This window comes from Staurois parvus, unplaced genomic scaffold (genome assembly GCF_062004578.1).
Source record: "Staurois parvus isolate SC_StPar_1 unplaced genomic scaffold, SC_StPar_1.0 ptg000390l, whole genome shotgun sequence".
Lineage (NCBI taxonomy): Eukaryota > Metazoa > Chordata > Amphibia > Anura > Ranidae > Staurois > Staurois parvus.
In genome coordinates this window covers 6030183-6044870 of record NW_028318186.1, presented here as the reverse complement: position 1 = coordinate 6044870, position 14688 = coordinate 6030183, and the positions used below count along the sequence as shown (strand labels likewise).

General features: G+C 41.9%; 1 protein-coding gene across 2 annotated transcripts in view; it reads right to left on the bottom strand.

Annotated features, from left to right (window-relative positions):
- The window catches only part of LOC149455649 (cytochrome P450 2K1-like), a 43154-nt gene extending 28771 nt beyond the window's left edge, over window positions 1–14383 (bottom strand). For both annotated transcript variants that reach the window (XR_016314038.1, XM_089686041.1), the window contains exons 1-6: window positions 14292–14383; window positions 12230–12418; window positions 6395–6557; window positions 5730–5879; window positions 2945–3105; window positions 2304–2480 (exon numbers count right to left, since the gene is read on the bottom strand). Coding sequence is in view for 1 of the 2 variants with exons in the window: in XM_089686041.1 (XP_089542167.1) it covers window positions 2304–2480; window positions 2945–3105; window positions 5730–5879; window positions 6395–6557; window positions 12230–12397 (819 nt within the window). In the remaining variant the exon portion in view is untranslated. The remainder of the gene's footprint in view (window positions 1–2303; window positions 2481–2944; window positions 3106–5729; window positions 5880–6394; window positions 6558–12229; window positions 12419–14291) is intronic.
- Window positions 14384–14688: the final 305 nt, after the last annotated feature.

The window sequence follows — 14688 nt, the reverse complement described above, 5'->3', positions numbered from 1 at the left end:
ACTGAGTGGAACACATCACTGTTCTGGCACAAGTGTTGCTGTGGTTTCTTTTTTCACAATTTTTGCACTAATGCTTTTTATACGCACGTGTACAGAGTTATGTATCAAGTTATTAAGTTAATGCACTATGTTGAGTTTTTGATTTCTTTGAGGGTTTCTGCGGCAGCTGGCCTTTGAGGATTTCAACAGTATAAAGAAGTGGGACGTATTCATTTCTCAATTTTTATTTTTTGGACTATAAGACACTGGACACTTATTGATATAGTGTGTATGATCATATGTGTTTGGACATTTATCATTTGGAATGCATGTATTGATTATTATATTTTTTTGAATAGGGGATTTTTTCACTAGTGGTGGGTTGGATGATTCTTTTGGAGCAATTTTTGATGTTTACAACTTTCTAGGGTGGAAAGTTATTTCTATTTAGAATCGTGTAGTTGATTGGGGTGTTTTGAGGATTCTACCACATTTTATATTTATAGTCTTGACAGCAGTAAACCATGCACGAGACAGGGACACTTTGGAAATAGTCCTAGTAGGTTTGTCTTGCAACTTTATTCAGCAAGACAATACACAAACACAACTCAGAGTAGGAGGGCTTTGTACAGCAATTCCATAGCACGCAACAAACAAAACATGTTTGTTTGAGGCACTTGCTAAATCTGAACTGCTGCCAATACCAATATTGCTGCTGAGCGGGATGTTTCCTAATGGTTCCTCAAAACAAACAGTCCATTTTAGCTTTCTGTCAGTAGCCAATATTTAGCAGAGGCAGCATACTTTCTGTCAGGGTCCTGTCCACGGCAGAAGTTCTGGAAGATCTGGCATTTCTGCCAGTACTCTACATGGCCGCAGAGGTACACATCAGCCTCAGTCTGGTGCCAGGCGGCCTTTATAAGGAGGCTCATCACTTCCTCTGGTTGCTAGATGATCTCTAGCTCCCCGTGCCCTGTTCCTGGTTTCTGTTTCCTGTGATTCTGACTTGTGATTTCCTGTTACCGACTCAGTTTGCTCCTGGACCTGTCTACTCTGATTTACCCCTGGTCTGACCTCGGCTTGGCTTACCGATACTCTCTCTCGCTCCTCTGTGAATGACCTCGGCTTTCCCATCTGACTATGTCCGCTCTGATTCCCACCTGGTACCTGACCTTGGCTTGAACCGATTACCCAGTAAACATCCAAATCCCAGAAGGGCTTGCATACCACGCACAGGCACCTCCTGTCTGCAGACCTATCTCCATGCACCAGCTGTACTTCTGAGTGGACCACCAACCAACACTCCTACAGGCGACCTGTGCAACTTTGGGCCTGACTCCCGCTGTCCCACTCTCAGGGGAGTTTGGAACTTAGCTGAAAGGGAAACCCTCTCTCCATTGGCCTCCATCACCAGGTATGTGATACTTTCAAAGAGCAGATGTAGAAAGTCCTGAGCCTTAGTCAGCTCACATCTATGAAGGCCTATGGATATCTTAGCCTAATTAATTAAGTTTGTCTAACAGGTAAAATGTGAACATAGAACTTGAGGCTTTATCCCACCCAAAGCTCTACAAAGTCTCCCAGGTTCCAGACCAGAACTTATCAGGATCTGAAAAAACAAAAGGTTTTTATTTCCCCATAGCCATGGTTTTTAACCATAACTTTGTGGAGCTCCTCATAATGTGTAGGTGAGAAACTTAGGTCTTGTATTCACCCTACACAAGCCTGCCAGCCAAGTCTTTCAGTAGTTGAAAACAATATGTGAAGAATATGATCTCTAGATTATATAACCCCTGAAACACGTTGGCAGTTCAAGACAAGCAACGGTAAGATGACTGCAGAGGCTGACATGTTCCCCTTCCTCTGCATTCCTCTTGCCATTGCTTGTCTTGGGAAAGTGTAACTGAGACAAGCTGCAGCTTTGAATCAGGAGTCTCCTTCAAATCTGTTGTTAGATTGTCTGTCTGTTTGAGAGTAGGGGAAGGGGGGAAAGTTTGTAATCATAACCAGGGACAAAAAACATTTAGAAACATGGGGCAAAGTACTGTACGGACTGTGTCCCATAAGGGATATGATTGTAAAATAAAAATTTGCAGGATAGATACATTTTTAAGTTGACAAGGGGTATTTGAATAAGGCCTTTTATAATAAAAGAGTAATGTTAATAACATGCAGTGTTCTCTACCAGAAAATTGCAAGAAAGTGAGTGGTAAACAAAGCCAACTATTAAAATGTTTATTTCTAAGGTGACTTAAAATATACAGTATGTATTTTGCTTTATTTATTGAATCAACAGATATTAAATAGTAAGAAAGAATGTCTACCTCTTGTTGCTTTGCCAAGAAGGCATCAATGAAGTTCCTTTGGTCATTTATATCCAGTTCCTTTTTCTGTTTTGTAAATACCTCCTTTATGAAATTTTGAGTTGATTTGAAATTTTCAAAAATCTTTTGATGGGCGCCAGGGAGTAAGCCTATCAGTGTTGGATAGCTGTTGTAAAGCTTGATGAACCAATTACAAAAATCAAATTGGTCATATAAAACAACACATTGTATACAGTATAAACAACTGACTGGCTATTATAGACAGTTTATTTTATTTCCATAAACTACAAAAATTGTGGTTTAGGTTTTTTAGGTTTAACATTTAACTATCATTTAAACAGTATTACCTAGCAGAACAACAGTGTAAGATGGGTGCAAGTATATTTGGGATAGGGTTGTGCTTGGGACCTTTATCTGTGTGTCTTTGGCACTCTAAATGGTCAGGAGCCAAATGCTACACTCCTGGCAGCCAGCCCAATGGTTTAGAAATCGCAAATTGCATGCAAACCATAGTCAATGGAAACTTCAGGGGTTAAGGATTAGTAAAAAAGCAACCCTTAAAAAGTAACTCCTCTTTTAATCTACCAGTATCTGAACTTGGACTATCCAGCTCATCTATCTCTGCTGATGTTGATACTTACTCTGACCATAGTGCTTCCAAAGGTCCTGATATTTTCACTAATCATGCGCATGAGCTTTAGTATGATTGGATCATCATATTCAAATCTCTTACCAAGTAATATAGACACAATTATGTTGGCTACAGCTGTGTTGACGATGGTCAAATTATCAAAGGGATTTCCTAAAAACAAAAGCAAACATCAGCAATAGCTGTAAGTCTGACACTAATAAGCTGTAAGTCTGACACTAATAAGGTCATATTAACCGCAAACTGAGTATAGACTATGGGGGTCATACTGAACACAGTGCACCCTCTTTTCTCCAAAATACACAAGTCATCAATAAATTATAAGATTTAAAATATTCTGTATGAGACACCTCTCATAGAACCTGCACTAGCCCACAACCAGCTTGAGACATGAAGGAAACTATCATAATTCACATTACAATGTTCCACGCACACCATCTTTGACAAGGTACAGGCCTAGTATTATTAAACGCATTAGCAGAAATCTGGCATGCCAGAATACTAATAGCCATAATAAGCGCCACTGTAAATTTGCTACGCCATTAAACCTCCAGCAGAGTTTAACTGACCTTAATGCATATGGCAATTGGCTGTTATAAAACCATTTAGAGCAACACACAGTTGAGTCTGGATTTAATGGACTGTGCCAACAGGGTCACCCACAGAATGAATTTGGCCAGTTCAGCAGGAATTGCACACAATTTATCAATATATATGGACAGCCTAAAGTGTTACTAAAGGCAAAGAGTTTTTAACTTAAATTAACAAACATGTTATATTCACCTGCTCTGTGCAGTGGTATTGTATTGCAGAGTGGCCCCAATCCTCCTCTTCTTGGGTCCCCTGCTAGCGATCCTGGCTCCTCCTACTTTCTTTGTGGGCCCCCATAGCAAGCTGTTTGCTATGGGGATAAACGTTGCATGCTCGCTTCCAACCTGTGTATCTACAGAGACATTCTCCATAGACACACACAGCGAGACTTAGCCCTGCCCACCCATTTCCTCTTCACCGCACCTGATTGCCAATGGCTCCAGCTCCTGTTGGAGTCCCTGTGTATAGAGTAAAAAAGGGGAGAAGAGATAAAGCCATGAACAGGGCTGATCTCCTCTTCACTAGTGATGGGCCGAACACCCCCTGTTCAGTTCGAGGTTGAACATTCAAACATAACAAAAGTTCGAACGTGATCTAAGTGGTATCTTACCGCATCAGAGTATGCAGTAAGATACCGCACAGCTATTAAAAACATTCTTTATTGACTTTATTACTGTCTGACAGCTGTGCCGGGATGACAGTTCTTAAATACTGTGATGACATCACAAGGAGGAGGGGTCACCCCCCACCCCATTGTGACATCATCATGTGCTGTGATTGGCCAAAGCATTGCACCTGACCTATGGTCAGGTGCATTGCTTTGGCCAATCACAATGCACTGTCAGGGCACCCTTACCGTTTGACTCAAACATACAGCCCTTCACTACTCTCCACTCTTTTCCCCTTCACTCAGGGAAGGGGGCGTACAGGGAACTTAAAAAAGTTTTTTACCTTAATGCACACAATGCATTCAAACATGTTTTAGGTTTAGTATCACTTTAAGGCTCTTGATTGTGGTTTTTACAGTAGTGCACCCCCTAAGAAGCCTCTGGTGAACTTATTGCCCTAGTTAGAGTCACAGCCAGGCACACAGCATTTTCTAAATTTTTCCACTGGCCCAAAGGAATAGTCTAGGGGTGTCTTTATTTAGATTTTATTGGAAAACAGAACTTAGATGGGGATGAGGGAAGGATGGGTGCCCCAAAACTGAAGAACTGGACAACTTGAAGTTCTCTTTAACTATATTGCTGAACTGTGAAAAGGGAATGTCCCGCAGAGTCTCTATGTTGACGGCACCTAGTACTCCTTTCAGAGATAAAAGCTACACACAGTCACTGACTTTCCAGCACTGGGGTCATTTACTCACACAGCCACAGAATCATCAGTTACCTCCTGCCAATATCCACCAGGCTCTTCTCGGTGAGGGTAATTCAGACTCACACCACTGTAGGACAGGTGGACTCTTTCCCACCAACATCCTCTTGCCTCTCTCCAGACCCAACTTCATTTTAAGACCTTAAGCCTAGTTGTGACCTCAATGTCTTCCCAATGACTCTTTCTAGTGTTCTGCCCAAGGAGAGCTCCCCAGCACAGGGGTCTCCTCCAATCAGGGGCGGACTGACAACTCATGGGGCCCCCAGGCAATAGGGGATCATGGGGCTCCTGTGTCCTTGCCCAAACTCAAAAAAGCCTATGAAAAAGGTACCAGGGGCATCTCATGGGGCCCCTTACTGACCCCGGGCCCTCGGGCAGTGCCCGAGTTACCAAATGGTCAGTCCGCCCCTGCCTCCAATAGAACGTGACCCAGGAACTTGCTGCCTCATTCCTCAGATTATTTAAGGGCTCTCCATCCACCTAATAGGCACACCTCCCCAGGGATTGGCTGCAGCCCCATAAATATTCAGGCTGCCTCTCTCCCACTATAAGTCTAGAATTCTCTATAACACAGGTAATTAGAGCAGCAGCCTGTGAGACACACAACAGCCTACACTATACTATCAGGGAGTTACACCACTTTGAGTGTTTTTCCTCCTTAAGAATCATAAAATGTAGAGCAGATATAGTATGAACATGTTAGAGTTTGGATGCAAATAGTGTGGGGCCTTACTGTGTAGCTACAAAAAGTCAGTAACAGTATTCATCTCTAAATGACTAAATATATTACGAAGGGTACGGAATAAACTCACCCTTGTGGGATCTGAATTCCTGAATTAAACATATCACTTCCTCCCTAATTTTGTTCTCTATAGATTTCTTTCCCATTCCAAAATCCCGTAGTGTTGCAATAGTGAATCTCCTCATCACCTTCCAGTTCTCTCCATGAGCAAAGACAATACCTGAATGGAAGAATAAAAAAATAATCAATGCAGACATACAATATAAATTATGTCTTTATTACATTCTGTATTTTTTCCAAAACCTCAAATTAATTTTAATTCAGCTCTTTTAAATACTTGAAATGTGTCTTTATGCAGTATTGTGACATGGTAAGTGAAAGGTAACATTATGTTTCTGTGTGAATGCTTGTTTTATTAACTGGTGGGCAGGGTGGGGCATTACTTTGTTGGGCTTATATGAGGAATAGAGGTCTGTGTGGTCATTTCCAGTGTGGTGATACTCCCCAGTAGTCCAAAAAGCAGATAAGGTGGGGCAGTGGCATAGAATCTGTAGAATTATAATTCAGCATCTCATAATTTAAAAACTAAAACACAGCTAACCTGATACACTTTTACTGGCTAGTTCTACCTTAACTAGAATTGTCTTTAATATGTAACATATATAGTCCTTCTTTGTCATTTACAGACTGTGATTTAGAGATAATATATTTTGAACTAAAAACAAATACCCATACCATTTCCATTTGTTGTTTTAGCAAACAGTGGACCATCTGGTCTTTCATAAAATTCCTCGGAGTGGTTGATTAGTGCATCTTTTATGGTGTCATAACCACATAGGACAACCAACTTCTCCAAACCCAGCTGGATACTAAATACTGGGCCGTATTTCTTGGACAGCTATAAAAACAATATGACACATAATAGAGATAATAAATAAAGAACACATATGGACCCCAAAAAACCATTGTGTACTAATGCTTACTTGACATAGCAGATACTTCTGAAAGGGCCCACTGATTTGCCCCAGGTTCCCCCAGCAGCAACAGCAGCCAGATACACAGCATCAATCACTCTTCTGGCTTAAAAAACAGTCTAGTGGTTGCCATTTTTAAAATGTATAACTGAATAACTTGTATAGGGCATAGGGATCTGTGGGATGCTCCATGAATGCTAAGCAGCAATCTGAGGACACTCTTCACTTTGTCACTACTTCACAGGACAGTCCATCTAGCAATGACTCAGAAAGTGGATAACACTGAGACACTATTAGAAATATTCCAGGCCAGGCAAGCACTAGCATTGATTCACAGAGGAAGGCAGTAGCAACAATCATTAGGATCCTTTACTCAGGTCTGTGCTCAAATGTCCCTGGATACATGGTTGTCTCCTTTCAATATCAGATAGATGTTTCCCTAGTGAATCCTGCAGACTGGATCCTCAGTGAAATCCCTCACTTAGCTTCAGAGATTCTTAGAAAACCAGCCCCCCAGTTGTGCCAAAGCTGGGTCCTTGATGAACACAGGTAGAATTTTAACTGGACTGTCCAGAAGGGCAGCAGCCCTTCAGGCTGGAAACGTCTCCTCTTGGATAAGAACAGGGCTGCCTCAGATAACAGACTATTTTTGCACTGTCTAGCCTGCTGGGCACTCTCCCTCAGAGATTGGGTGCTATAACATAAATATTCAAGCTGCCAATTTGCCTCCTCCTGACCCATTATATTCTGGAATCCTCCAGAAATTATGGACAATCCCGAGGCACGCTTTAAAACTATGGACAGTGTTGAGGCACCCCATTCTAAAATGTGAAAAACTATTCTAATCGTTTTATATAACGCAGCAACTTCCACACAAGTAGGACACCCAACACTAGAGGTGATTTATTCTTTCAAATCAAATACACTTTTGCACACTGGTACCGAGTAATATTCCAGTGTTTCTCTTCTCCCTCAGTTTTTCTCAATCACTGAGCTAATGTGACCCCAGCGCTGATGGAGAGGGGCAGGGGAGGGTCAAACTAGGATGCTGTGCAGGCAACTGATATCCTCCTTATCAATTGATGATGTCATTGGTTGTCAGGATGCCGGAGGATAGAAGGTCATAATGGTGCACAATGAAAACCTGTGGTTTTGTGTAACTAAAAGGCAGGCTTGTTCCACCCGCTGGTTTGTATACAAGTCTTGGGAAATTTGCAGACATTTTGCCATGGCACCCCTGAAGAAACCTCAAGGCACCCCAGGGTGCCTGGGCACCCTGGTTGAGAAAGGCTGCTCCAGAAGACAGAGGGATGTAATCAAACATGCAGCCTGCAGAGCACAGGACAGCCCAAAGCAACCACAAACTGCTCCACTGACTGCAGGGCAGCCAAAAAGAGCTACATTTTCTTAGCATATCCAGTATCCTAGTTAGGAGGATCTTCTGTGGAGCTCGCTTAAACCTCCAAATGTAGGGCAATGTAACAAAAATATAGACCACCTTCTGTGCTTTCTGGTGTCTCTTCTTATCCCACAAGACTTTCTTTTGGCCTGTTACTGTGATGGATATTCTCATTAATCAAATGTAAGCCACATGAATTGGGAGGGGGTGAGTAAGACCTTATTCACAAAATGTAGCTGTCCCCTGAGTCTTCAGAGTACTGAAGTGTTCCACTATGAGTACTCAGTGTCACTTTACAGTATTTTTGGGGCCCACATATGTATTTTGGATATTTATGGAAATGTTATAGTAACTATAATTAGTAGATGCATTAATTAGTGTTTTTCAACCTTTTTTCAGTCAAGGCACCCTTCAGAATTGCGCACAATCCTGAGGCAGACCAGTCTGAGGGCTCGCTCACATAAGCAGGTGTGTCTGAGCACGAGCATTTGTTTTTGCATGTTCCTGCGTGTTGTGTTAGGCTGCTCTATGCTAGTAAAGCATTCAAAAAAGGTGCTGGAATGATTTTTAAATTGTGCCCCACCAAAATGCATGATACTGCAGTATTTAATAGGTTATTACTGAGGATGGAAAGGCAGGTGGAGGTTATTGTTGAGGGTGGAGAGCCAGGTGGAGGCTATTGTTGAGGGTAGAGAGCCAGGTGGAGGCTATTGTTGAGGGTGGAGGATTTTGTTAAGGGCAGAGAGTCAGGTGGAGGTTATTGTTGAGGGTAGAGAGCCAGGTGGAGGTGATTGTTAGGATGGATAGCCAGGTGGAGGCTATTGTTAAGGGTGGAGAGCCAGGTGGAGGCTATTGTTAAGGGCGGAGAGCAGGTGGAGGTCATTGTTGAGGGTAGAGAGCCGGTGGAGGTCATTGTTGAGGGTAGAGAGCCAGGTGGAGGCGATTGTTAAGGGTGGACAGCCAGGTGGAGGCTATTGTTAATGGTGGACAGCCAGGTGGAGGTTATTGTTAAGGGTGGACAGCCAGGTGGAGGCTATTGTTAACTGTGGAGAGCCAGGTGGAGGTTATTGTTTAGGGTGGAGAGGCAGATGGAGGCTATTGTTTAGGATGGACAGCCAGGTGGAGGTTATTGTTGAGGGTGGAGAGCCAGGTGGAGGCTATTGTTAAGGGTGGAGAGCAAGATGGAGGTTATTGTTGAGGGTGCAGAGGCAGGTGGAGGTTATTGTTGAGGGTGGAGAGCCAGGTGGAGGCTCTTGTTAAGGCTGGACAGCCAGGTGGAGGCTATTTTTAAGGGTGGACAGCAAGGTGGAGGCTATTTTTAAGGGTGGACAGCCAGGTGGAGGCTATTTTTAAGGGTGGAGAGCCAGGTGGAGGTTATTGCTGAGGGTGGAGAGGCAGGGGTAGGCTATTGTTAAGGGTTGAGAGCCAGCTGAGACACTCAGGGAAAGCTATCAGAGGTGGGGGGGAGGTGGAGTCTTGCTCAGGGCAGGACACATTGTCATGGAGAAGGAAACTCACTACTCAACCGACACCAGCAGCTGCTTAAGAGGAACCCAAGGAGAGAAGGGGTGCAGCACATGCAGGGGAAGAGACTCAGGCTGAGCTAAGGGGGAGGGGTGGGGTCAGTAGAAAGGACACTTTGGGGACACTTAACCAGTTCCGGGCCGGATACAAATTTACCCCACACAGCCATGGTTAACTTCTGTGTACAGGGAGCAGGAAGAGCACATTCCATTTCTATTTCAGGCTCTCCCTGCTGCTATAGGTACTATTGCCGACAAAACCGAAAGCTCTGTGCACAGCCCGACCTTTTCTTAGAAACAGATGATGTAATCAGTCGGTAGGACATGGCCAGCTGGCTTGTACAGCTTTCACTTTTGCTTGCAATAGTACCTATAGCAGCAGGGAGAGGGAGAGAGCTCAGAGGAAGAATAGAATGTGCTCTTCCTGCTCCCAGTACACAGAGGTTAACACAGGAAACCTTTAATTGGACTGTACGAGGCTTTCTGTAATTTTGCCGTGGCACCCCTAGAGACTTTGTGGCACCGCAGGGTGCCGCGGCACCCCGGTTGAAAACCCTGCATCAATATACGAGTTAACACAAGGTGATCATTACCCAATACATTCATTTTAAACAGGTGAGATTCTTTAAAGTCCATAAATGCCAGCAGGCCACACCAAACAGCAAATGTTGTGGAAAATAGCAAAGTCCAATGTTCAAAGGAAAACTTACATGAGAGAAACTTAGAGGCCATCCTCAATGACTTATCTTTCTGAAAATTAATTCATTTTATTCATTCTCCTCACATTCTGAATCCGGGAGGATTCATCCTCTAGATTGACCCGAAACATACAAGAAGATGATGATTTTGCTTTGACTTTCCTGATTTGAACAAAGCTTGTTCCAGGTCAGTAGATATGGAAGTATTAAAGTGGTTCTAAAGTCAGAAGGTTTTTTTTATCCTAATGCATTCTATGCATTAAGGTAAAAAACCTTCTGGGTACAGCTCCGCCCCAGCTCCCCTTTATACTTACTTGAGCCCCATCTCGGTCAAGCGATGCGCATGACTGCAGCAGCTGTCCCAGGTCTCTCTCTCCTCATTGGCTCACACAGATGCTGTCAATCACAACCAGCAAGCCAATGAGGAGAGAGTGGGGGTAGGGCTGAGCCACATTCTGTGTGCCAATGGACAATGTCAATTCACAAGAGTGCAGCATGGGAGCAAGCCTGCTCGAGTGCCCTACGGTGGGGGACCAAAAAAAAAAAAATCAAGGCTGCCCTGTGCATAACCATTGCACAGAGCAAATAACTATAACATGTTTGTAATTTTTAACTCTGGAAGATTTTACCCTCTTCTGGACAAGGCCATTTTTTTGCTATTCAGCACTGTGTTACTATAACTGCCATTTGCCATAATTTTTTTCACACTAATAGAGCTTTCTTTTGGTGGTACTTGAACACCACCTGTTTTTTTATTTTTTATTTTTATTTCATTTATTTTTTTAATATATAAATGAAAGAAGACCAAACATTTTGAAGAAAAAAAAAACAATATTGTTTGTTTATTATAAAACATATCCAATCAAAAAAAATTAAAAAAATCTAATTTATTCATGAATTTAGGCCAAAATGTATTCTGCTACATGTCTTTGGTAAAGAAAAATTCCAAGAAGTGTATATTAATTGGTTTGTGTGAAAGTTCTAGCGTCTACAAACTATGGTATATATACTGTATATTTTAAAATTGATCAATCCTGGTGTACTGACGATCTATCTCATTTCTTGAGGCCCTTAAAATGCCATGACAGTACAAATACCCCCAAGTGACCTTAAAAAATCAAAATTTTTAAAATTCAATTTTATATAATAAAATTTTTGAAATAATAGTCGTATGTGCAGCTCAGACCTCATTTGTGTCACCTATGGCACAACCATACAAGCGGCTGAAGATAGGGAACCCGGAAGGAAGACCGGACAAAGAAAACCACCAGGGACTAGGGAGAGCTGTGACAGCGCAGTGCTGGAGGGTTCTTTTTGCAGGTAAGTCTATCATGATGTCCTAGTATGCAGTGTATACTACAGTGTTTCTCAACTCCAGTCCTCATGGACCCCCAACAGGTCATGTTTTCAGGATTTCCCTCCGATGAAACAGCTGTGGTAATTACTAAGGCAGTGAAACTGATCAAATCACCTGTGTAAAATAATGGAAATCCTGAAAACATGACCTGTTGGGGGTCCATGAGGACTGGAGTTGAGAAACACTGGTATACTAGTACATTATGACTTAAAACTCCCGGGGGACCATTTTTTAATCTTTACTTAGATGACTTTACTACCGCTTTAATCTTTTCCTCAACAGTGAAAGTGGTGTCACACTTTTGGATGGACTGTCTGGCACATGTGTGTTAATCACAAAAGTGGCTGAACAGAATTACAAATTTTTTGGCAGGTCAGACAGTTCATATTTGTATTTTAACTGTAACTTTAGTGGTTTGGCTGGTGTTCAGCTATTAACAATAAGTGTTCTTTAAAACAAAGTGCACTTATCGTTTTTGCTCTCCATCCCTCATCTATACTAGTCTACCCTTACCCTCCCCAGATGCATACTCATCATAAGCCCCATCATAAGCCCCATCATTTCCACAAAAGACAATGAGAAAAGAAACTCAACAATATCACACAAAATATTTGATTACCTTCATAAAATCTTTCTGAGGACTCATTGGGTTGACCATATGCAGGCTTCCGATGATCGGCAGAGGTTTTGGCCCTGGAGGATAGTTTTTGTCTTGTTTTTGATCATTATAGACTGTGGCCAAAAACAGGATAACCACTATGAACAGAAGAACAGTGACAAGGTCCATGGCAACTATATATGTAACTGCCTGAAAAAAAACAAAAAACATAAAAAAAAAAATAGATGATTAACTTTCACAGTGGTGGGGTAGAATAATGTTTTCCCCTGGCAAATCTTTAAGGGGAGATTTCCCTTCACGTCCTGTCCCATAGCCAAATTGGAAGTGAGAGGAAATCCCTGTAGATTAAGGTAATATCTTGGGGACCCCCAGGTCACCAGAACTAGTGTCCCCACTGGAACATTTTTCCCTCTATTACCTTTCTGGGGTCAACATAAAATTTTGGATTTTCTTTTACTTTCACTTTTTTTTTTTTTTAAAGAAAATTTATTAGTTTTAACAATATACAACCATAGAGAAATGATGATGTAGTTATGACATCCATGTAACATCAATTATGACCAGGTAGACAATATAGCGGCAAATAAATAAACAGAACATGACCTCATTGCAATGTTAGCATATATTAAAGGGCATAGATATAATACTGAGGTATACCAGTTGTGATGAATAGTTAGTGAGGAAAAATAATATAAGGAGGTGGAAGAAGGGAGGTCTGTATGTAGAATGGGGATGTAAGTAGATGTCATCAGTGTACCACCTATACCGTGTCTGAAATACAGTGTAGAGAAGAGCATCTGAGGAATCGGGTGGTGGGTGTAAGTGGTAGTGGTAAAAAGAGGTTACAAAAGAGAAAAAAAAAGGGTGGTGAATGAAAAAGGAGGGAAATATGTGAACAAATAAAGTGGTCAGCACAAAAAGAGTATTGTGAAGTGAAGATAAGATGCAATCGCACAGAAATAGAGAAGAATGTAGAGAAGAATGTACTCGGAGGCTTAGAAATGCTATAAAGAATTAGGAGTCAAATACTTTCACTTTTAATGATAATGGTAAACAGGACAAATAGAGAGGGTGAATCTACCTAACGGGGACACTGACAGCAATAAAAACTGATGGGGGATCTAATCCCTCTCTACTCTTTCCAAAACTAAAAAAACATGTTTTGCCTTTAGTTATATTTTAAGTGTCTGCAGGCATACAGCATATCTCTCAACTGTCCCTCATTTGGGGGCAATTTACCTCTTTTAGAACCAAATCCTTCTGTCTGTATTTCTTCCTCAGTTGGATTGTGAAGTTTTTTTTTGTTTTTTTTTACAGAACTACAAACAGTTATCAGTTTTGCGCTTAGGAGAGACTATGGGATTTTTACAGCTTCAGGAAGACTATGTTAGACATACAGGGTTAGAAAGCCCCAAAATACATGACCGGATACCCCTGCCTACACATTCAATGTAGATGGAGGAATCCTCCCCACTGAGTTATTGTGTTCTGACAGTAGAGAGACTTCCCCACCATCAGAATACATCGATCTGTGCTGCTGGCTATAGCAAAAACCCAACAGAGTGGTTGTACAGAAGTCGCACAGTAGACTGACTTCTATACAACCTCCCTGCCCATACTTGGATCGAATTTTGGCCAGTCCCTACTAAACCGGGCACATTTCAATCCATGTTTGGTTGGCTTTAATACATTTCTGTGCTGGCCAAGCTGACCAGAAGTTTTGAGGGCAACAAATCTACACTATTAAGACAGTTAAACAAATGATCCTTACAACACAGCCTGAAAAGGTGAACTGTGACTAGTAGCAATGATTCTAAAATCTCCTCCTGTCAGTTCTTGATTGGAAATGTCACAGGGGTACAGGGTCAACAGCAACCTCTGCAATCCCTAATAATAAAGAGATGAATATGACTTATCTTCAATAGCACAAAGATTTGCTGTTTAAATTGCATTAAAGCCCCCCTCACTGTGCTCCCTTCTGCCCCCAGGCTCCATGCCAGCTATGAGCAAGAATGAATTATCAAGATAGCAGTTACATTTTTTGTATCTATTGCAGACTTACGTTCAGTACTGTCTTCAATCACCTACACAGACACATTCCTGCATCCTTTCATGAAACCAGTGCAGATCTGGACTTTCCCAAACACCGACGAGGTGTTTAAAACAAGTTTCTGGTTACATAAGTGTTGCACGCCCAGAGGTGATGTAAATAAGTGGGTGGTAAATAATCTGCCCGCTGCTGAATGTGCAATAGCAAAAACAAATATCACTCAGATACAACTTTATTCAGTGCCAGCAACACCATGCCAGAAAAAGAAGTTATTTAGCAACAAGGCGATTGCAATATTACATTACATAATGCAGAAAAGAATGCTCCCCAGAAGCTGAACAATTAATTTACCATTGTTATTAGTGCAGCTTTGGATGTGTTAATAAATCATTTAACCACTTGCCCTCCA